Raw genomic sequence first — 25002 nt, 5'->3', positions numbered from 1 at the left:
TCACGCGTATCACGTGACGGGCAACAACCAATAGCTTTTATACGGTATTCTCTATAGCTTCTTGCTTGTGACGTCAGAGGGGAAAGTGAGCATGGATGCGTTTTTCAGCTCTACCAGGGATCGATCCATTCGGATGGGAGATCCGCAGGAGACCCCAGGACGGGCGACTATCCTGGGAAAATAAATAAATAAATATCCTGGGAAATGTAGAGAACCGCTTCTGAATTCTTGCCAAAAGAAAGACATGGAGGTGTCCATGAAGTCGTAAAGCCGCAAGTCAATTATTCGGGAAGAACTTTTAACTTTTCTCAAACAGTTCTGTATTTTACTTGAAAGTCTGTTAAAATCAGTTATTTCAGATCAAGTATAGCATACATACAGGCGTTTGTACTCTGAAACCTAAATGGCTAAAGTAATGTAATTAGGCAAGGGTGTCTGGCTCAGAATAATGTTTTATTTAATCATTAAGCTAAATATGCTGAAATCTATTGTTTCAAGGAAGAAAAAAAATGAGGGGTTTATTGTGTGCTAACACCCCCAAAATACTTGTAGAAAGATAGCCTGTTCCTGTATTAAACTGAGTAACTGCGTTTCTACAAAATGCTTGGTTAAAACAAGCCAGACCAATTATAGCTCAATATGAAGGCCTGATTCATACAAGCCAATTAATACATAATGGAATTTTATTGGTTTTGACTTGAGAACTGGGATTAATGGTTTAGTTTTAACATGTTATGTAACTCATAATTTTTCATTGGGTTTTTAATGATGTTTACTCAAATGCAAATGTACCCTAGCAAGGAGGTTATTGCCAGATCTAAAGGTAGTCCTCGATTTACAACAATTAACTTAATGACCAAAGTTGCAGTGGCACTGAAAAAAGTGACATGACCGTTTCTTACATTTATGACTATAGCAGCATCCACATGGTCACATGATTAAAATTCAGATGCTTGACATTGATGACTGTTGCAGTCTTCCAGGGCCATGTGGCCAGCTGTTGCCAGCTGACAAGCAAAATCAATAGGGAAGCTAGCTGCACTTAACAACCATGCATATAAATCCAATAAATCAAACCAAACCAACCAAATGTTACTAACTTTACAATGGTCATGATTCACTTAACAAGTCTGGCAAACGTCATAAAATGAGGCAAAACTCATTTAACTAATGTTTCACTTAGCAATTTTGGGTCAATTGTGGTTGTAAGTCAAGCACTACCTGTATTATATATATCCTTGTGTTTCTACAAGAAACTGATTTAGTTAACTGCATCATGATACATTGAATTAATCAGTGGTATATTCACCATACTGAATCATCTGCTAACTGCTCTGAGTTTATGAAACATAATGAGCCACAACACAGCAAATACTTTTTAGCTTAATTTGGTTGTTCATGTTTTTCAAAGTCATCTTATTATAGTACCCTGTAACTCACATTGTTTGAATTGGACTTTATGTCCTATTTGACCTTGTGTTAGAATGTATAATCTTGATGGTTTACTATGAGTGTGAATCCAGTCCTTTAAGATCTAATTTTTTAAAGATAAAACTGGGTTAAATAAATCTTAGCTCAGTCCGGTGTGCAAATCTAGTCAAGGAGTCTCACAAAATGCACAGACTATAGAAACATTAAACATTAATGTTTAACATTAATTAAATATGAAACCTTTTCATTACATAAGGAGTATTATTTTATTTTTTAAACATCCACTTGTACAGTCAGTTGAAATGTATTAATTTCAAAAAGCATGGGCTTTCCCAAGCAGTAACTACTGGATCTGATGAAATAAAGCTCAAAATTTCAAAAATATTTTAATGTGAATAGGTAACTCTTGGGTCAAATCTCACCGGTATGACACATCTGTTTCTTTTTATTCGCCCTTGGGATGCTACTCCGCTTAACCCGGGGTATTTAATATAGCTAAGAACATGTTCCTGTCTTTTAATAAACCACTAATCTATTCCATGCTACGGGGAAATCCTAATAAAAGACATGTGATTAACAAAATTAAGGAATGTTTGAAACCGATCCCTCAAAATCACGCTTCAATTCAAATTGAATAATTTCCCTCCTATGATTTTTCCGGTCAATTGTATTGTAGCCGAGAAGCTACTCCGCGTTTTGTTTTTTGCATTTCCATTTCGCCTGAACTACAATTACCAGCATGCATCGGAACATCGATTTATCGAGGGTTTTTTTTTAAATCTCGCGGTGTATCTTGGAATTTGTAGTTTCTGCCTTTCTTTCGTCTCCATTTCCGGAAAGCCTGACGAGTGGAAGCTTGAAGGGCGCAAGGATTGTGGGGCAACGAGAGTGTTTTGCTTTTCCGTGCTGCAACGTAAGAGAGAGGTATTGGGTCGAAATGCACTTATGGGAAAGGACGGGTGACAATTTTTTTTATGTAAGGCGGGGCGGGGGCGGAGTAGAAGCATCTGCCCCTTGTAGCAAAAGGCAAACGGAGGTGCTAATTAACTAGAGCATTTTTTTAGGATCCACAACCTATTGCAGAGCAGATTACAGCATGTTTTACGGTGTAAAATTCCATCTAAATGACACTACCTGCCTAACTAACCAAGTCTGAGCTCAAAAAGATGAATAGGATTAGATCTGCTTAATATTTGAATGGAGACCATCGAGATATACTAACTAGAAATGTAAATCGGTTCAAAGTTCAACGCCTTTAGTGTCATTGTACACGATGTATACAACGGAATTGGTTTAGCCTCTACTGGTGCAGTCCATACAAGAATAAAAGAATAATCCAAGTAGTTAGGGGGGGAAAACTAGTCATACGTTTCCATATGTACGTCATATTCTATGCAACATGTATATTACTCTGGTGCACCAGTGAAACTCATCATATTAATTTGTTTGTGGTGCTCTATTGTGTTTAGGAGTGTTTAGGAGTATGAAGTTAAAAAAGAAGGCAATGGCAACTGAAAAAACATAGGGTCTTATAGTCACCAAGAGTAAAACTTGATTCAGAAGAGATTTTACTGTGAACTATAAAAACAGTACACTGTTGAATCACAGATAAAACCTTGGATGAAATCACAGTGTGTTTCCCATACCAAATGAGGCTTGAGCAAAATCTTTATAATGTTCTTTCAATGACCCAATAATATCACTTGCCAAAATCCCATTCTCTCTTACATAGCTCATCTTCAGGGCCAACTATAGGGACAGTTGTATAGATGCAACAGTTTTTCAGATAGCCTGGTTGAACAGTCCCACTTGCAATCTGAAATGATACAACCCAGATAACACTTAATATCTCATTCAATCCTGGGCCTAATATTAACACTCTGGGGTGCTAAGTATATCCTCCACTTTTGGAGATAGTAGGAGGGATGAGCTCTATCCTCACATTGTACTTGTGTACTTGTAACTGCAACAGGATTATTATGTATGTGGAAGCTGGCTATTTGATTTGAAATTTTGCACGATTTGAGTTTCTGAACTAAATGGAACATCCCTTCAGATAAGGCCAGCAGTCTGCTGAAGACTATACCATCCTTTATTCCCATGCAAAATGCCTAATGTGTCATCAACTTGTCAGCTAAAGATGAAGAGAAATTATGGAGGTGGCCAAATACCGAAATTATGGAGGTGGCCAAATACCGAAATTAGCTACATGATAATTTATTTCTTTATTGGTATAATTGGAATATTTAACATGACAAAATAATTACAGATCTAATATCCAAAGGTCAAAGCAAGTGAGAATAGTATCTTGCCTGACTTCTTACATTCATAATTGTCACTTGTCATTTGCAGTTGCTAGTAATAGATATTTAAATAACCCGGGGGCTGTTTTGGGAATAGATTTCAGTATACATGCACACAACTTGAAACTTTTTGATATTTCTTCAGAGTGGCATTTGCTATTTTTTAGAGGAAGCCATTTATATCCCGAGGAGTTGGGTTTTTTTTTAAATGACTTGTTTTAAGGAAATAGAATGTCTTTCCACCTGAAAAATGGAATCACTTTGCATAATACAGTCAATAAATTCACATGCAGAAGCTGACTTTTACAGGCAGTTGGTATTTGTTGGGTCAGAATGAATAGTAAAACATCTTTTTTCCCTCTGTGCATGCTACATTATTTTGAACATCCACCTGCCTTCTTGCACAGCCCATCTCACATAATAGAATAAAATATTATTTATTGTCCAAAATTCAATGCATTAGATGTAGACTTGATGTTCTCTAGATGGATGGGCTTCTTCCTTTTACTCAAAGAATGGAGTTGATCAGGGGGGGGGCGGGGAGGTGTGGGATGAGGGGGAGAATCTCTGAAGTTTGTCTTGTGTTGCAAAACTTGGTTAGCCAAAATCCACAACTAAGAAGACTAGCTTCATCTTCTATTTATATGCAAATAAACCATTCTTTCCTCCCCAGTAAAAATATGCTGATTTAAATAATTGAATTAAATCTGTTTCCATATTGATATATAATTCCTGAGCAGGAAGACATACACTAATTATTTTGCTATAACAAATTATATACATATAATTATGCATTATTTTCTCTTTGAAGTCATCTGGATGTAAAATGTTTTAACTATATATAGATTGCACTTTAAATATGCATGCTAATTTTTATAATAATCGAGTTTTGGAAATTAGGCTCTTTTCTAATTTCTTCAGCAAAGAGTGTCTTAATCGTAATAGATGACTCATTAGTATATGCATGTTTTATATAAAAAGCAGATTTTATTTTAAATCAAGAGGGCTTTAAAAAAATTCTTTGAAGTGCAGTCCGATATAGATTAACTTAAAAATTGGTCTGATTAAATTTAATTAGAATTATTGTCAGATAGAATTACAGCTTAATACAATTTATTTTTTAAAAAATTAACATTTACATTTTAAATAAGGTGGGAAAACAGAGTAATGTGGTGATCTGTTGAAGTAACCTAGAAATAAGGAAAAATTTCCTGACAGTGAGAAAGTTAGTCAGTGGAACAACTTGCCTCCAGAAGTTATAGGTGCTCCAAGACTGGAGGTTTTTTAAGAAGAGATTGGACTACCATTAGTCTGAAATAGTTTAGGGTTATCTGCTTGAGCAGAGGGTTGGACTAGAAGACCTCCAAGGTCCCTTCCAACTTTGTTATGTATTTCCCCTCCTTTTTTCCTTGTTGATTTTTTTTTTTTTAATTTTCTATGACTTCAACAAAGAGAGTATTTTCTGACTAGATTAGCAAAGGTAACAGATCTGGCAGATGTCATGCCAATTTTAGATCCAGCAGGTGCAAGTCAACACCAATTTAATTCTAAAATGTCCATTTTAAGCTTATTTTTGAAACCATATTAGGGTAATTTTCTGGAGCCAGGCAGGGCAGCCATTCTGATTCAATGGGCAAAGTGTACATATGTAACACCTGCTGGAAACTTTTACCCGAGATATGTCTTTCTCCTATATAGTGATGCTCTTGTGGACTGTCGGGAAAATCCAGGGACAGGGGAAAACAGCTGCTTTAAGATGTTTCCAATAGGTGCTTTGTGGACATCTGCCCATCATAAATCACATTTTGCCCTTCAAATCAAGATTGCAACCCACCCCTAGTTCGCCGCATGTTTATGTTCATGGAACACTTTATAGAAGTGGAGGATTGGGGTGGGGTGGGGGATATAGGATACTAGTGAAATCCTTGTGTTCATTTAGATAGGGAAAATTGTGAGTCTTAACATTTTAAACTATATAAACTACATTCATGTTCCTGAATGTCCACTTTGACCAGATTATCCAAATATATATATATATATATATATATATATATATATATATATATATATATATATATATATATATATATATATATATACACACACACACACATATATATATACACACATACATATACATATATATATATATATATAGTTTTATGAACAAGAGCAAAAATACAAAAAAAAAATTAAACACTCACAACAAAAACAAAAGAAAAACAATAACCCAAAGATCAAATAAATCTAACATTAAACATAAAGAATCCACCCTGTCTGGATGTTGAAGAGACAATAATAATTAAAAAAACCTGATAGATTTTTCCCTTCACTTATTTAATGGATCTATAAATAGTTGTAAGCTTTCCCATCCTTATTTAATAAAAAATACTATATTAAATAAACAAATTCCAGATGGGAAAGTCTGTAATTATCAAATCAACCCAATCAATTCCCCCCCCCAAAAAAAACTTCATCTAAAAGTTCCCAGGGACAAGCATGTAAGACCATACTTCCTGATAAGCCAGTGTTCTATATTATGTTCTCAAGAGTATTGTGAGCATTGTAGCCCAGCACATTGGTAGGCCTGGAGGAACGTCCTCCATGGGGTCACGATGGGTCGGACACGACTTCACAACTAACAACTGCAAGGTTGCAGTAGGCAGTTTTATAGTATTATTCTGGTTTGCAAAAGAAAGAAGATAGGATTTGAGGAGTGGTGGAAATTTCTAGTCAAATGTCAAGTATAATTCTCATTATTTCTCATGAGAGACCTGATTTGGCCTTTTATATGCACCGTTACAGCATAGGTCATACATATATTGCATGAACATCTTTAAAAGCAAATCTTCCCAATATTTATGGCACTTATTTCTGAGAGAGAAAAATACCATTAGTATCAACAGTCAATCAAATATGAACTTGTTATATAGTAGGTTGATGTTGTTGTTGGTGGTCTGAGTGATATGATTTGATTAACTTGTTTAGTAGAACATGCTCAAATATCCCAATTTCTTTGCATAGGTAGTGATCAGCACATGGGTCTTAGAGACTTTTGGAAGAACTACCGGTTTTTCATTGTTACAGGAACTGGCATGGTGCTTATACATTGGGGATGGTATAAAATGAAATCCAATCCCCTTTTTCAACCAAAAAAAGACGACTATTATGATGACTCTCACATTGTGAGATATGTGCTGCAGGACAAAGAAAATGAAGGGAAGTAATTGTAAACTGCTACAGAATGATTAAGAGGTAAGTACAGAACCATTAAAAGGCCACAAAAATACAGGTACGGTATTTTTGAGAGTATAAGACGTACCTTTTTCCTGCAAAAACAAGGGTGAAAATCTCGGTGCACCTTATACAATGAATACAGCATTTTTGGCCTACTGAAACCCCGTCCTCTTTGCAAAAATGGACGTGCAGAGGGTTTGGGAGGCTTGCAAAGTGGTCCTGAGGGCTGGGGAGGGCAAAAATGAGTAAAAAATGAGCCATCTGTCCTGTTTTTTTTTTTGCCCCCTCCCCAGCCCCCAGGAGCACTCTAGAAGCCTCCCAAAGCCTCTGCATGCCCCCTCTTTTTTTTGCAAAAAAGGGGCCGTTTTTGCGGGGGGGGGGGAAGGCTGTTTTTTGCTTGTTTTCTGTCCCCCAGCCCCTGGGAGCACTCTAAGGGCCTCCCAAAGCTCTGCATGCTTTTTTGTTTGCAAAAAATGACCAGGTTTTTGCTTGTTCTCCCCCAGGTCCCCAGGAGCACTCTTCAAGCCTCCGAAAGCTCTGCATGCTCTTTTTGTTGTTGTTGTTGTTTTGCAAAAAATGAGGCTTGTAGAGGGTTTGGGAGGCTTCTAGAGTGCTCCTGGGGGCTGGGGAGGGGGCAAAAAAAAAGGACAGATGGCCCATTTTTTACTCATTTTTGCCCTCCCCAGCCCTCAGGACCACTTTGCAAGCCTCCCAAACCCTCTGCACATCCGTTTTTTAAAACGTTTTGAAAAAAATTGCCTCTTTAAAATCATGGTGCATCTTATACTCTGATGTGTCTTATAGTTTGAAAAATACGGTACTCCTTGACTTATGACCACAATTGAGCCCAACATTTCTGTTGCTAAATGAGGCATTTGTTAAGTGGGGTTTGCCCCATTTTACCACTTTTCTTGCCACAGTTGTTAAGTGAATCACTGTAGTTTTCAAGTTAGTAATGCATTTGTTATGTGAATCTGGCTTCCCCATTGACTTTGTTTGTCAGAAGGTTGCAAAATGTGATCACATGACCCCAGGATACTGCAACTGTCGTAAATATGAGTCAGTTGCTAAGCACCTGAATTTTGATCACATGACCATGGGGATGCTGCAACCATCATTAATGTGGAAAATGGTCACGTCACTTTTTTCAGCACTGTAGTAACTTTGAGTGGTTACTAAACAAATTATTGTAAGTCGAGGATTACCTATATAACCATTAAGCCAACCAAAGGAAATGTTAATGAACAGCTAATTTCTTTAATTTCCTACACTCTGTTGTAGAATTGATGCCTCTTCTTGCAGAACTGTGGTCTGGAATCTCCCTGTAGATGGCATACTAATGGTCCACAATAGATGGCCTTTAGTGTCAAACCATAAGGAAGCTTTCCTAACATAGGTATAAATGTCAACATCACAACTTCTGTGAAAAAATCCTAAAACCAGGAAATGAACAGACAGCTAAGGACCTGCTTTGCTGGCATGGCATAGAATTTTCTCTTGGGAAATGAGGATTAGTAAAATTTAGCAGAACCAGGGAGTTTCTGATCTGGAGATGTTGCTTCTGTAGCAACTCATTGATTGTCCTCAAGCATTTCATTTTGTCAGAATTTGATCCTGTTCTCGGGGGGAAAAAACCCCATAATACAATATAGAGTTTTGGGGAAAAGATTTTGGAAAAAAGCATAGGGATTTTAAATACTCAAAATGGACAAATATGCAAGATAGTATATTATAATTTGGTGCTCTGGCCAGGATCCATTACAGGATTAGGCAAGAATCCTATAGGAACAAATAACCTCAATATTGATTGTCTCTCTTTTTCTCTGTGAAAATTGTATAGTTTGATAGCCCACAGCAATGTTTTAGCCTTAAAAGTTTGAAAATTTTCTTTTCCATGATCTCTTTATAATACTTACAACCATAAACTGGATTTGATAGGCATATTCTTGCCCCCTTCTCTTTCTTTCTCCCTCCCTCCCCCCTCTAATACACATATACACACATATAGATGATATGTATGTGTGTGTGTATCTAGTATACTCCCCTAGCTGGTTAAATTCACCAGCCATTTCATTTTTCATCAGTTTACAATTTTTGTACATGTAGCAGAACCAAAATATTAAGCAATATTCATGTGATGCTGAACAGCTGTGGTTCATCTGCTACCTTGGCAGAGCTATTACAAATGCAGCTTTTGAGCATAATTAATAACAGCACACACTCTGAACTCATTAAAGCAAAATTTGTATCTGTGCCCTTATTCAAAATCATGTATTCTTAACCTGCCTATGTCTGTGATATTTTTTTTAAGCTTTTATCTTTTAAGATAAAAGACAGGTGCAAATTAAGAAAAGGAAAGTTCATAGGTAAAAGAAAAAAAATAAAGAAAAGGGTATATAAAAAGTGACTCTCCTTCCGGAAAAGTACAATTTTATTAACACCTTCTGTAACATTTCGGTAAAACAAAGATCTCTTCTTTCCATGCCTCAGCCCTAATCAATAATCAAATTATAAAAATTCATCACTCGGTCCTAATCAGCAAAAGTCTACCAAAAGTAGTAACTTATTATATTTGTAATAATAATATATTTCAACTTAACATCATATATAATATTATATTATATTTCTATGTAATCAATCCATTTTGTATTCCAACTTTACACTTTTTATATTGTAAAGTAAAAGAAATATCTCATTTATGGACTGATCTTTAAAGTCTAGTTGTTCAAACCTGGTTAAAAAGAAATTCCATTTAGCTATCAGAAACCATAACATATATATTGACTCTGATCGAATAAATCCATTTTGAATTCTTTTTGTTTACTTTTCTTGATCTTTAAACCTGTCAAATAATATCTCACTGGCTAATTTCTTATCATTTTCTTTCTTTCAGGAACAGTTACATTAGTTTAACATATCCCTTTTATAAATCCAAGATAAGAAGACTTTCCAAGTCACTCTTCTGATTTATTGTTTGTATCTCCCCTTTATTAAGATATCTCCCCTTTATTAAGATATCAGCTGGTTTCATTTGTAAATTCATTGTGGCATCTTTTTCCATATCACATTTTCTGGCATTATAAATTCATTTTCAGACCCAAAACATCTTTTTTCATATGACTTTTGTAATCTGGCATTTTTTAAAAATACTAATCCACATTCAAATCAACCTCAGCCTGTTTTATTCAATAAAATCTGTTGTTTTTCTATTTCCCACTGTTACAATATCAAACAATCTTGTAAATAATTGTTAAGTACGGCGCTCCAAAACAAACTTAAATTCTTTTATAGCAAAACATATTGCTCCATTGTATTAATAGGTCTCTTGTCCTTTAATTGTAATCCTTAGTTCTCTCTAGTTCGCTCTACTTAACCTTCAAAGTCCCTTCTTAGCATCTGTTTCTTTTTCAATCAGTAAAACATTGCCACAGGAGGTGGTTTCTTATGGTTAATTTCAAAATCTTCATGTATTCTTTTAAACATCCTTTAGGAAATATTCTTTCAAGTCCATCTACCCCATTAACTTTCCAAAATCAATATTCTTTTGCTGTATTCCCAAAATTAAAGTTCAATTCCATGTTAGTGCCAGAATGGCAACATGCTGTTTTATGTGGATGCCCCAGTTGGTTTGGGGTATCCTTTAGTTGCCTATGTTTAATGACTTCCAGATATAAATTGGTGCTCAAGCTTTATGCTGTAACTGATAGAGTTAGATAGTTATGCTAGGGTCTAGGACAACGTTGCAGCCATCTTGCAAAGGCCAACTCATCATGGGACAACTCACTATGGCCAACTCTCCCTGGGACAATCCACGTGGGATAACTCAACACAGTAAATGTTATCTGCCACTGTTTTGTCTACATTATTTCTATTTTTGTCAATGGAAATAATGTCAAAAAACCAGTAGCGGATAACATTGTGTTTTCCTGCATGGAATTGTCCCTCCATGACTTATCCTGCTGCAAATTGACCATGGTGAATTGTCCCCAGCAAGATGGCTGTGCCGGATTGGCCCATTCAGGTTGGACTATTTCTTTCATTCTGATTGCAAAAGTTGAGGCCTTCTTTCGAAACCACCAAAATTTAGACTCTCTTGCCAAGTATTCCTGGGGCAGTTATTAGAAAACAGTGTATGAAAGATCTGACACAAAAATTGGTCAACTCCCCCCACCACCACCCTCAAAACAGTCATGGTAAAAATCTTGGCTCTTGTGATTTCTATTTAGCTTGTCAAACCAATAGTTTTCTCTCAAAAAGGACATTCCACATTCCTGGATATAGTATCATTCAGTTGGATACCCAAGATCACGCATCTAGGATGTGGCTATGCCCTTTTTATTATGTATGTACAGTGTGTATACATGCTGTTCTTTAATACAATAAAATCTGAACATTCTTGCAATTGACACAAAACCTTTTCCAATAAAGTTTAAATTAATCAATGTCATATATATGAAAATATTTTAAATATCACTAAACATTTCAAAGGATTGCTAAGATATGAGCTTTAAAAATGTGTAAAATATCACTTTTATTTGTATACCTCTAAAGAGAAGAAATAAACTCTGTAAATCAAAGATTGAGTGCTTTATTGGCAAAACTCCATAACTGCCCACTGTTAATGCTATTTTTTCTCCATTATGCTTATATAAAGGATTATGGTGAGTAATCTGAGTTGGCAAATTATCAGAATGTTTTCCAACATGCAAAATATTCATTCTATAATTATACCTCATTTTCAGAGATTGTTTGCCAATAGTTTTCACTGAAATAAGTTGCCTTAATAAATGTATTTTTCTGTGTTTATAGTATTAAGAGATCTCTTTTCTTCCCCTCCTCCTTATAGGCATAATCTCTCTTATTTATTATAGGTCTGATGGAAAGATGGAAGGCAGCTGGAATAGTAGGAATTGACTGCCCATGCCTGGATTTTTATTCATTGGTGCCCATGTTGGCATTTACCATCTACCCAAAACAGCAAAGCTTTCTTCAAAAACAGGTCATGGAAATGAACTCAAACGGTGTGGTTGAATGAAGCAACTTCGGCAATCATCACATTGATCACATTGTTTAACATCAAATAAGTGCTGTTAAATCCCTTTGTTGTATCATTGCCTGCAAAGAAAACCCAAGGTCTCGCATGCCTATGTATAATGATAATTAAAAACTGGTTTGTAGAAATGGAACTCTTCTAAAGCTTGACTGGAATTTTCTCGGGAAAGATGTCTCGGGCTGATGTTAAAAAACCTTCCCTCTGCACCACTGGACCTTTAACTAAGGAGGTGATTAGCCAGGCTGTCTCCACGTTTAGTAAGATAATGAGGTCCTCCTATGGCCCCACAGGTAGGCTCAAACAATTACACAACGGCATGGGAGGATACGTTCGTATTTCATCACAATCTTCGGTTCTGCTGAGTAGTCTTTGTGTCACTCTTCCCGTCTTAAAGCTTCTGGTAGCCTCTCTGCAGAATCACCTTGCGCTCTTCGGGGACAGTGGCTTATTTACTGCAATTTTTTGCTGCAGCTTGCTTGAAAAATACGAAAGCCTGAATATGGCTCCGTACCCTTTCATTAAAATTAGCAAACATATTTTGAGCCTGTGCCTTGACTACCTTTCATCTGAAACCTGTGGTTGCCGAATACCGGTGGATTTCAGCAGTTCTAAGCTTCTCCTTAGCCTGGTGCGCAGTATTATATCGAGCAAACGTGCTTGCATGCTTAGCAGAAAGGAGGCCGATCACATCAGCATATTGGTGTTAAGAGCCTTTCTGTTTACAGTCCCCCAAAATGTGGATTCTAGTGCCGTGCTAGGAAAATGTCATTACATACCTTTAAAAAATAAGAGAGTTATGGATTCTACTGTCTATCCTGGACTTTTAATTGAAATGCCAGAAATGCATCTGATTCCGCCTTTCAAAAGAACTCCTTCAGGTCAGATCAAAGTGGCTCTGTTTGGCATGTCTATGTCAGGAGATTTGTCTCATGCCGGAGAAGGAGCCATAGTTATCCATCATGGAATTTCTCTAGAAGCCGAAATGTTGGAGCAGTTACTCAGTGTAGGCAGGGAAGTAATAACTGATGGTGTCGGCCTTGTGATATGCCAGAAGGTCATCCACCCAACCTTGAAGCAGTATTTAAAGGAGAACAATATTGTTGCTGTCGAGAGAGTTGGAATAAGAATGATGGAGCCCCTGAAGAAAATGACAGGTAATGAATAAGCTTTCAGACATGATCACTTCAGGATATGATCCACAAGAAAATGGGATGTGGCAAACCATTAGCAGAAATCTTTCCTTTGTCAGTTGCCCACCTATCCAAATTGCAAGTGCTAGACTATTGAGCAATAGTCAGGTGTTTGACCTATCTCTAATCTCATACCATATATTTATTTGCTTAGTTAATGTATTTGGTTTCCCATCTCATGTGCATAACTCTGGGAGGCTAACAATTAAAAACATTAAAGAACAATCAACTTTAAAACAACAGAGTTAACATAAACTAACTTAGCAACTAGCTAGGAATACTTAAGTTAACACAGGGAAGATCAAGAAACAAGCTCACCCATACTTTCCGTCCCAACTCACTGACAAAAGCCAAGTTTTCAAGGGAAGACCACTTGGGGGAGATGAGGTTCTAGAAGACAAGTCCCATGGCAGAAAAGGCTTTGTTCCAGGATCCCACCAGATGGCACACACTTTTGGACAGGACCATGAGTATGCTTTTTCCACCAGATACCACATAATGGGTAGACACCAACTATTTCAACAACCATTGCTTACCTCAGGTTTTTTTAAATTACAACTCCTGCAAACAATTGCTTCAAAATGAGTTGAACCTAACCTGATTTCCATTCCACAATGATAAACCCTATTAAAACAAGATAAAGTATCTTATCATTCACTTTTATTTACAGGAATCCATGTGAAGCTTTCTAGAAAGTGTCACCCCTTGTTTTAAAGTAGCAGATCATGGACTACATTTCACAACTCCGAGTGGGCGGGTTCATACAGCACACCAAATTAAAATAAATTCCTTCCCTTATCCTAGGCAATACTATCGACACATTCCTAAAATATTTGATATGCAACATCATTGAATAATTCAATTGAAGCATCTGTGAAAAAATATCCAGGATTTAAAGGACATCCCTTGTTTTTAACATAAACCGCATTAAAGTTGGTCTTGTTAGATCCTAGAATTTGAATCACAATCACGCATTGCCACAAAATGTAATTGCATTCAGCAGTATTAAGATATAAATCATTTGAAGCACTATCTAATTACTATGCTCTACTGCAACTTAGACTGAGCCTTTTGGACATACTTTAACTACAATATTGGATGCAGCTAAGGTAGAAACAAAATTGGCTCCATATAATGTACTAATGAAATGTTAATGAAAATCACTTGTGTTTCAGCCTCTTAGAGGATTCAACTCTCATAGTCATATTTGCATTTGGGAAAACCATGGTGTTTTGTCCATGTTCCCAAAAAATTAGATGTTTTGTCTAGACCTATCATAGTTTTCTTCTCAAGTAAGAGATGTCATTTTTTTTCATGACTATTCACCATTCGAACAGTGGTGAAATTCAATTTTTTTAAACTACCAGTTCTGTGAGTGTGAGGGGATGGATACTGCAAAATCTCCATTCTCTCCCCACTCTGGGGCCAGTCAGAGGTGGTATTTGCCGGTTCTCCGAACTACTCAAAATTTCCGCTACTGGTTCTCCAGAACCTGCTGAATTTCACCCCTGCATTTGAATCTAGAAAGATAGGCTTCTTTGAACATCTCTATCTACTGTTTGCACGGGGTTGTCATTGCTTCCTCACTTGATTTTCCTTTGTTTGATTTTGATATACAGTAGCAAATTGTTTTTTTCCACCTTATTTTTTCACTTACAAAAGATTCATATTTTTCATTTCTGACCATGAGAATGGTATCATCACAAAGGTTGTTGATGTTTCTCCCAGGAGCTTTAATTTTTATTTTTTTCTAGTTCGGTGTCTCTCATGATATATTTTTCATGTAAGTTAAATAAAAGGTGACAGTCTATAACCTTGGGTTACTTCTTATCCGATTAATTGCTCCATGTTCCATTATAATTGTTGCTTCCTACAATTTATTCCGTAGGAAGATATGATAACCCAGCCTAGGTTTTTAAGGGCTTTTACAAGTAAAAAGTCAGTAAAGAAAAATCTGTTTGAAATTCTCTTGCCTTTTCCATTAGTCATCAGATGTTAGCACTGAATCCAGCTAGTAGAGCCAGAAATTCTCATGTATTATTTAAGACTGGATAGCAAAATCTTAAAATATTAATCTTACTAGTATGTTAGAGAAGTACAATTGTTTGAGAGTTTGAGCATTCTTTAATATTGCTCCATTTTTTACATTAGATTACACATCTATCTTTTCCATTCCTTAGCAGTAAGACCTAAGATTGTTGGGGACAAAATGCAAATAATGCTTGAACATTGTAAACCATCCAGAGAATATGGGACAATATATAAGCCTAAATGCTATTGCTATTTGTAAGATTTTGAACAGTTATGATGGTATTTCATGCCTTTTCTATCGGAAGTATTTTTTGCTAAGAAGTAGATTTGCTGAGGAGAATTTAATTTAATTTTTCAAAATGTCCAACCAGAATAATGAACAAATTTTTGTGTCTTTCATCAATTTTGACAACTATTTGTCAATTTCTCTTTATATTGATACTGTCTCTTCTTAACTACCAGTACTGTTTTTCTCCCATAGAACTTTTCTTTCATCTTTTAGGCCACATTTTCATATACGTAATGTTCTTATATAACTCTGAATGCATCAGTAGCAGCAATTTGTATTCTTTTCCTGGCATTTCCGAATGTTTTTCTGTTTGTTTCATCTTCAAACTACAGAGTTCTTCAGGCATTCTATGAATCTAATCCATTAAATCTATTCTTTGTTGGACCCATAATTCTACAGAATATAGCTGAAGTCATAATCTTGTTGCTTTGATTATTTAATTTGTCTTCTGTAGTTTTAGCTGAAATAAAGCTTTTCCATTTGTCTTGCAGAATATATAATCAACCTGATTTCAACCTATTTTATCCATCCATTGACGTCCGTTTGTGTAGTTGTTTTTAAAATTATTGAAAGAAGTGTTTTGCTACATTGAATGTTACTGGCAACATTCTCTTTCTTGCTTCATTCCCTACAGTGAGACTAATTTTTCTGTTGTTCCAGATTTTCTTAAACTTTCAATTTTAGTATGGTATGATAAGGTTAATGTAGATCTTAAAAATCATTATATTACTGTGCCATGTTGAGAATTTGGAACTGATATAAATCCAGACTACACCTGAAAATGCCTTTATGGGTCTCAGCACAAGAAACATACTAAACGAATGAAACAGTAGGTAAAGAAAATAATTAACATCAAGAGTTTTTGGAACAGGAACATGGAGAACATAAAATGAAATCAAGAGAACAAGTGATGCAAAAGGATTTAGATTTCAATTGTCTTCAGATACACAAGAGAAAGCTTTAAGGTAGATAAACATTTAGAATTGAGCAGCAGAAAACAATTTGAAGTTGAAATATGTAGAAATAATGAACATGTAATTGCTAAGATGTATAAACTTTTCTTGAAATTTGAAACAAGAATAAATAAGAGTACGATAAAGTGGACTAAGAACTTTGGATACAATATATGGCTAAAATGACTGAAGTTTAAATTAAATCAGCAATTAAAAGAATTTTTATGGAATGTTGTACCATTAGTATATGGCTCCAGAACAATTGTCTAGAATGCTATAAAGAAGGGGTGTCAAACTTGATTTCATTGAGGGCTCCATCAGGGTTGTGTTTGACCTTGGGCGGCTGGGTGTGGCCAGGGTAGGCGTGGCCGGCTCGACATCAGTCATGTTGGCCCCTGTGGCGGCCTGAGCACTCTGCCAGTGAAAACAGGCTCCCAAGCACTGTTTTCAGCTGCGACAGCCTCCTGCAACCCTCTGCCAGCGAAAATGGAGCTCTGGAAGACCGCTCTGTTTTCGTTGGGGGAGGCACCATGGGTCAGTCCTTCACTGTTTCCAAGGCAGCCCTGCGGGCCAGATCTAAAGCTGAAACCAGAACTTATCTTAAGCAGCAACAGCCAGTTTCCAGGGCCATCGTGGGGCTGAGCAGAGGAGTCTACAACAGAACAGCAATAGTAAGGTTGCCTTCCACAATATTGAATAATGTGTGTCCAATCATCTATCATATTTACGGTATCTGAAAGGAAGGTGACCTGATTTCCATTTCATCCCTTTCAAAGAAAGATTAGAAATCAAATAGATTAGAAAAACTGCTGGGCCCATATGACTCTGTCACTCTGTGTGTGTGTGTGTGTGTGTGTGTGTGTGTGTGTGTGTGTTTATGATGGATAATGTTGATAATCCATTGTAAATTGATCTTTTTATTAGAATAGTTAAGTCCTTGACTATCACCAAGGCATCTTAGGGCAATAAATCTCACAAATTAATGTACGTGCTTTGTTTCTGAGATTATGCTTTCATAATATAAAATTTAATTTTCATTTTCATTTAATTTTTGCAACCCTTTTAATTGTAAGGTGCGTCCAAATTCCCTTCCTCTATTTCTTGCCACAAAACATTTTAAGAACATAGAAGCCTTAGAAAACATCTGTTTTTATCCCAAATAACTTTTTCAGCAGTCATATAAAACATGCTTCTTTGTTCATGGGATTATACATGCCTTTATTTTCTTTAATTGAATTCTTTAATTTAGGTTTAATTTAATTTAATTCTTTAATTTAGGTTCTCAGCCAATACCTTCCTTACAATTGCTGTCTCCTGCTTGTTATGGCCAACTGAAGGACTTACAGACTCAATGTTTTGATTCAAAATGGTTCCTGCATCTACTTCCTGATCAGCCAGTTTTCTGCAGTTTGCTACTCTGCAATAGGAATGAAACAGCATGGGATGAACTAAAGGTAATCTCTTTATATATCTTGCAAAAAATAGTAGATGAAGGTTATTAGAAGGCTAATCTAGTGGTTAATTCGCTACACATGAAACCAATAATGACCTTAGACCACGGGTGTCAAACTTGCGGCGTCACCAGTGATGGGTTCCTACCGGTTCAGACCGGTTCAGCCAAACCAGTAGTGGTTTGGCTGTCTGGAACCAGCAGCAACCCAGGCCAGCCATGCCGGCACCATCTTGTTTTTCAGTTCTGCACATGTTTTTCCCCTTCACAGAGCTGTGGTGGGCGTGGCCTACACGTGACAAATCCGGGCTGCAAGCTGCCAGTTTGACACCTCTATCTTAGACCATTAATCACGTGTGGAAATCAAGAGTTGTACTACAAATAAGATGCTTAAGGCACTCTTTAACAGTGGATTAGGTCTGGAGAGTTTGTTAATGAGAGGCAAGATGATTTAGGGAAGGAATGCCAGGAAGATAAGTACAATCTATAATAGCGATGGCAAACCTTTTTTGGCTCGCGTACCATAAGCGGGGGGAGCACAGGAGGGGCGTGCGTGGGTGTGCCACATCCATAATGCAATGTGCCACCCCTCCAGCATGCATGCACGCATGACAGGCGCAACCCCCTTTTTTGCATGCTTTTTTCGCCCTCCCCAGGCTCCAGAGGCTTTATAGGAGCCTGGGGAGAGCGAAAACAGCCTCCGCTGCCCCCTCCCCCCCCCCCCCGAAGGCCCTCTGGAGGCTTCAGGGGCTTCCCTGAAGCCTCCGGAGTGCAAAAAACCAGACCTATGGGCAAACCGGAAATTCAGAAACTGACTTCCACTTTGCTCGTAGGGCTGGTTTAAGCCCTCTAGAGCCTTCAGGGATCTTCAGGAGGCTTCCCTGAAGACTCCGGAGGACTAAAAACGGCCCTATGAGCAAACCAGAAGAGGCTATTTTCACCCTCCCCAGGCTCCTATAAAGCCTCTGGAGCCCGGGGAGGGCAAAAAATGGCTTTAAAAAAGGCTGAACTCAGCTGGCCAACGCGTGCATGCGCATTGGTCAGCTGACAGGGCAACGCTCCGCGTGTCCTGACAAATGGCTCCGCGTGCCACCTGTGGCATACGTGCCATTAGTCCGCCATCCCAGATCTATAGGCATGGATATAATTGGCATAAAGTATGGAGAAAAATATAATTGTCATGAGTTTCCTCTCTTTCTTGTCAAGCGAAGCGAGGCTGCAGGTACAAGTATAGGCCTCTTTCAGCCTTTCCATATACAGGTAGTCCTTGACTTACAACAGTTCATTTAGGGACCATTCAAAGTTACAACCTCACTGAAAAAAGTGACTTTTGACCATTTGCAAAGGTCATCACAGTTATGACCTTCGCAGCATCCTGATGATCTTGTGATCAAAATTCAGATGCTTGGCAGCTGATTCATATTTATGACCATTGCTTTTGCAACCCTCTGACAAGTCAATGGGGAAGCCAGATTTACTTACCAATTAGGTTACTAGCTTATCAACTGCAGTGATTCATTTAACAACTGAGGCAAGAAAGGTCATAAAATGCAGCAAAACTCCCTTAACAAATGTCTCAACAACAGAAATGTTGGTCATAAGTCCAAGGACTACCTGTATTGTGAAAATATAAATAAATGGAGAAGATCATGAATGTGACCTTAGGGGCTTCTTTAGGAAAAAAGGTAGAATAAAACTATAATAATGTAATATTTGGACAACATTGAACAAGTAGATATTTGACAGTGTTTTGGACAGTGAGTGTAATTGTTCTTATGGGGCAAATATTCTAGCATTCTGTCAGAGAGTCTGATGAAATCAGACTGAGAGGCATTAAATTGTGTTTCTTGATTTACAGCTGCTGCTTTTAATGACTATTTTAAGGAAATTAGCATGATGAACATGTTGGCACAGAAATCTTCTCAAGAAAAAAAAATAACACCTCTTTTTATCCAAGATGAGGTGATAAAAGAAAAATGAGAAATGATTAGATAAATGGGACTTTGCAAAGTGTCTGCAAATAGGCTAAATTCCATTGGGATTAACTCTTGTGTTTGTTTAAATCAAGAGATTATTGGTTTAGTTGCTGGAAGTTAATGGGGTTTCCATATCACATGCTGAGTGCAATTGTCTGAGCAGAGTAATGACAGAAGATATTGTCAATTCTGGTGAGAAAAAGAGTGGAGTAATCCTTAGAGTCAAGAAAATCTCTCCAGTGCCTGAAAGATAGATAATTGTCAAAAGGAAGGGAAAAGAAACAAAACCTTTTGCAGGCTTAATCAAAAGCAAGCATTTCTAATGGTAGAAGGGCATATCTCTTACTATGCACAGCTTTATCTGACTAATTATTTGGCTGCAAGCTATTGAATCACAATTTTTGCCATGACAATGTTTGCTATGTTCCTGATATTAACACCTATTAAGCATGGATGGGACATAACCTGGGATCTGTAATCCTTATTTGGTTTCTTCCTCATTTAGCGACCGTTTATGATGAAATAGTAATTTTATGGCAATCCTTGTAATTGCATACAGACCTTCATGGTCCAAAAAGCAAAGGAAAGCTGAATTAAAATTGTACAAATAGTCATGGTTTTACTTAGCAACTACTACTTCACTTAATTTGACTTAAGTTGTCTATCCCAATTGTGATCACTACGCAAGGATTACCTGCATGGTTTGCTAAGTATTTTAAATGTTACATTTGTTGACTTTCAAACTGTGTAAAAGCGGAATGAAATACCTGCAACAATCTATGTTAATCTGTAGGGTTCCACCACAAAACCGCGGTAGACTAAATCGCGTGTGACTAAAGCGCGGTGACAAAACCGCACCGTCAAAACCGCGCGACAACAGCGCGCTGACAGAAGCGCACTGTAACATAACCCTAAAAATAACCCTAAACCTAACCCTAAACCTAACGCTAAACCTACCCTAAACCTAACCCTAAACCTAACCCTAACCCTAAACCTAAACCTAACCCTAAACCTCACCTTAAGTTAAATCGCGCTTCTGTGGGCGCGCTGTTGTCGGCGCGCTGTTGTGGGCGCGCTTTTGACATCGTGGTTTTAGCGCCGCGGTGTTGTCGGCGCGCTTTAGTCTACCGCGGTTATGTCGTGCCACGAATCTGTAGTGTCACTGAGAAAATAAAATGGGATAAGTAGTATACCTACTAAACCAAACCAGAATTCCTTTGCAGAAAAGATAAATTAATTGGAGATATATTTTTTTCCGATTCTGTTTGGAGGGGAAAATATCAGCTTCTATAATACAAGTATTTGGTGTTTTTCTCCCCCTCTGCAGCTTGCTTGTCAAACTGCAGAACGTGTTTTGCAGTTAACAGTCAAAGATCCATGGATTTTGCTGGGCGGAGGCTGTACCGAAACTCATGTGTCCTCCTACATAAAGCACAAGGTTTGAGAGTTTCATGGGGGGTATTTAAATTATTTAAGGCTGGTAGTACGTACTGGTAATAAGTATACATGCATAAGTACGCATATGAGTACAGAAGAAACACCTTACTGAGACCACATGCTGTGTATTATATAACATTTAATGCATGTATGTCTCTATATGTTTGTATATTATAAAATCAATATTAAGGCTATGGATAAAGCAAGGAAAAGATAAGGTAAGGTAAGGACATTGTTGAACCAAGCTTAATTACTAGTGACTTCATGCTCATGTAATTTGCTGAGCAATAATGCAGAAATGATTTGCCTTTTCCTGGCTTTTAAGTTGTTTGGTTTTTTGTTGCTGCTGTTGTTCCCAGTATAGCTTGACTTTAGGCTTGGGATATTCTGGAGCTCTCCCATTCATATTAACCAAATCAGTTCCTGCTTAATATTATTTTTTTCTGGCTAGGTGTTGGCATCTACTGTTAGGCAAAAGATAAATATGTAAAGGTCCTCTGTTGGAAAATAAATTCAACCCCATTATGTTCGTTGACAGAGCACTTGAAAGCCTCACAATTCTTTTCCAGCAATAATATTAAATTGCGACAGAATAGAAAATATTATATGGGCACCTTTGCTTTTTAGGACTGTAATATTGTACAAGGACCTCTTCATTTTCAGGCAATGAACCTTTCTAATGCAAGAGGACTTAAGGAGGTAGTTCTTAATTATGATTGGTCACCTAGTGACCATATGAAGTTACAACAGATCTTCCTGGGGGTACCTGTGTCCGGCTTTTGAAGTTCCAATGGTTGCTTCCCTCTCTTTTGTCACTTCATCACATTTTAGGCACTTGGCAGCTGGTCCACATTTATGTCCATTTTAAATCCTATGGTCATGTAACCATGTTTTTGATGTTTTTTTTGTAAAAAATGAGAATTTTCTTCTGGCTTTCAACAAAACAGGCCCATAGCAAACAATTGATTTACTTAACAATCACAGCAAAAAAGGTTGTAAAATTGGGTTGGTCATGTGGGTGACTCATTTTACAACTCCCATTGACTTACAACCTCGAAGGGCAGGCTCCATTACACTCATAAGTTGAGGACTACCATCAAAATATTTGACACTTACCTTGGAGTCATAAACCACAATGAGTCTCTTTCCAGATAATCTTAAATTGAGCTATAACAGCAATAGCAATAGAACTTAGACTTAGATACGGGTTCAGAGTGCTTTACAGCCCTCTCTAAGCGTTTTACAGAGTCAGCCTATTGCCTCCAACAATCTGGGTCCTCATTTTACCCACCTCAAAAGGATGGAAGGCTGAGTCAACCTTGAGCCGCTCAGAATCGAACTCCTGGAGTGAGCAGTGAGTTAGCCTGCAGTACTGCATCCCTGTGCCACCATGGCTCTTATATACTGATATCTAGTATTATACTAATACATGAGCTACTAAAACATAGTAGGTCAATGAGTAACAACAACTTTCATTTTCTTCCTCTCTGTTCTAGAGTTGTAGTGTAACAGAGGGCACCTTGGAAGATCTAGGTTGTTCTTCGGAGGAATTCCACTTAGTAACTGACTGTTTTTGCCACTCACTGGAGTCCATTGCTCGCTCTCTGGAGCATGACAGTGGTGACGTTCTCACTGATACCCATTGGGGTCATTCGTGGTCCATTCCACCTAAGATTCCTAGCAACTCGGATTGGTCAGATTTTGTTCAAAAGTGTGGGTGCGGCCTTTGCAACAAACAGGAAGGCCTCAACTGGAAGATGTTAAACTGTCGTTCTGTTTCTTTCCTTCCCCAAAATTGTGTTCACGAGTCCTCTGTAACATCTGCTGACCATCTTGTCCTGGATTGTTTTGCTGCAAAGCGGAATGGTTTGCAAGTTGCAGTTGAGACAGCCCATCTCATTTTAGACATATCACATATAATTGAAGATCGTAATTAGTTGTGTGTGCACATTTAATAATGTATTTGCACTGGCAATTCTAGGCCTCTTTCCAACCACATCCCTTGCATCTTCAGAAAAACCTGTAACAAACATTGGAATTCTCAAGGTCATGTTTATTACTATTACTGGAAGGAAAAAACTATTCCTGCTGCGTTACAGACCCCAGAGAAGCATTTACACATATGCAAGTATCCTCAGGGTGCCATACTTATGGACCAGAAATATCAGTTGCAAATTTGGCTTTTCTTGGTGTAACATAGATATTTTTGTCTTATTTTTGTTTCTTTGCATGTTTGATATTTTTAAAAAAGGCATATGCTACTGAAAACGCTTATACAAATATGTAACATCTTTTGCTAAGATACATGACCACTGTTTGTTTAGAATGTGAAAAATGAAAGATTGTGACTAAACAAAAATTTAATATACAGATAATACCAACAGAAATTATTTTAGCCTCTGTAATAAATGGTGTTACTGATTTTAGCTCACCATGGAAAACATCACATTATATATATATATATATATATATATATATATATATATATATATATATATATATATATATATATATATATATATATATATATATATATATATATATATGGTTAATAATGTAAGGACTGAAGTGCAACATAATTGGATTCTAAATAATCTATTTTTCAAAACACAGAACAGTCCAAACATAAATGTAAGGTCTAAATTAAGAATATTTCATTTTTAATTTAAGAATTGTTTGATTGAAAACTGGTTTAGTGGTAATAGATTGCTACAGATTCAAAATATTTTTCAAGGGTATGCACAAAAATATTTTTTTCCTAGCATCAGCTAAATTAGATATATTACATTGAGAAAAGTGTTTCTCATTTCTTTCTGTTATCTTTATTAATGTCATTGCAGAAATGTTAATATAGGAAATAGATTTTGTTATCTGCTTTTATCTTCCAAAACTGAAAAAGGTTAAAAATGTAAGATTCTTGCCTATTGGCTTTTTTGAGTTAGCTGTTTTAGATTGTAAAAGTTTAGTTCCTAAAGAGGTAACCTTATAATTTTAATTTCCTCCTGCAGTGTATATCCACTATAACTGAAACATCAATTCTGTCTGTTCTCCTTCCATTTAATACATCAAAAGTGTTTCAGATGCAATTGGTAGTAAGAATGGATTGGTCCTGCCTGCTTACAATATAGAGGAGTTGTTTCCGTCTTTGAACTGGGAGTATCCTGGGATAGGGTTAAAAAAAGTCACAATAGTGACTATCATAGTGCAATCAAATTGCCATAATATTTATGTGTGTCCCCTATTATGGCTACCACCCTGAATATTTTTTTTACCAAACTCTGCATGCATCTCTGCTTTGAATATGAACAGCCATATTTTTTCCTAACACAGTTTATATAATTATGTTTTTTTTTTAAATAAACACACACACATCTCATTTTGTTACTCTCTTCTTCACTATTATTAGCTACGCAATTTTCAGGCGATCCTGAAAAGTGAGCTGCAAATTCTTGCTTGTGTTTTTACACCAACTTTGTTTAGTACTTTTCTTCCTGAATTGTTGAAATCAAAACGTCATTTTAATAAAGACTTTACCTTAGATGGATCTTTGATTATGGTTTTCTGTGTTTAACATGTTTTTTCTTTTCATAATCTGTCTAAAAGAAGAATTTAAAAAATCATTTTGCTTAAAATAAAAATAAAGGACTCACTG

General features: G+C 36.8%; 1 protein-coding gene across 1 annotated transcript; it reads left to right on the top strand.

Moving 5' to 3' along the window:
• The first annotated feature begins 11842 nt into the window (after positions 1-11842).
• On the top strand, positions 11843-24702 carry MKKS (McKusick-Kaufman syndrome). Its single transcript, XM_032213455.1, has 4 exons — positions 11843-13178; positions 17766-17941; positions 21241-21351; positions 22847-24702. The coding sequence occupies exons 1-4, from the start codon at positions 12194-12196 to the stop codon at positions 23285-23287; spliced, it is 1713 nt and encodes a 570-aa protein (XP_032069346.1). The 5' UTR covers positions 11843-12193; the 3' UTR covers positions 23288-24702.
• Positions 24703-25002: the final 300 nt, after the last annotated feature.

This window comes from Thamnophis elegans, chromosome 3 (assembly GCF_009769535.1).
Source record: "Thamnophis elegans isolate rThaEle1 chromosome 3, rThaEle1.pri, whole genome shotgun sequence".
In the NCBI taxonomy this organism is placed as follows: Eukaryota; Metazoa; Chordata; class Lepidosauria; order Squamata; family Colubridae; genus Thamnophis; species Thamnophis elegans.
Note: the sequence above shows the minus strand (reverse complement) of the source record. Positions and strands in the feature narration are given on the sequence as shown.

What these genes read in the sequence shown, in the direction of transcription:
- MKKS (XM_032213455.1), top strand. Translation starts at nt 12,194, where the DNA reads ATGTCTCGGGCTGATGTTAAAAAACCTTCCCTCTGCACCACTGGACCT. An exon ending in GCCCCTGAAGAAAATGACAG is followed by an intron (nt 13,179 to 17,765) that starts GTAATGAATAAG and finishes TCTTTAATTTAG; the next exon opens with GTTCTCAGCCAATACCTTCC. An exon ending in CAGCATGGGATGAACTAAAG is followed by an intron (nt 17,942 to 21,240) that starts GTAATCTCTTTA and finishes CCCCCTCTGCAG; the next exon opens with CTTGCTTGTCAAACTGCAGA.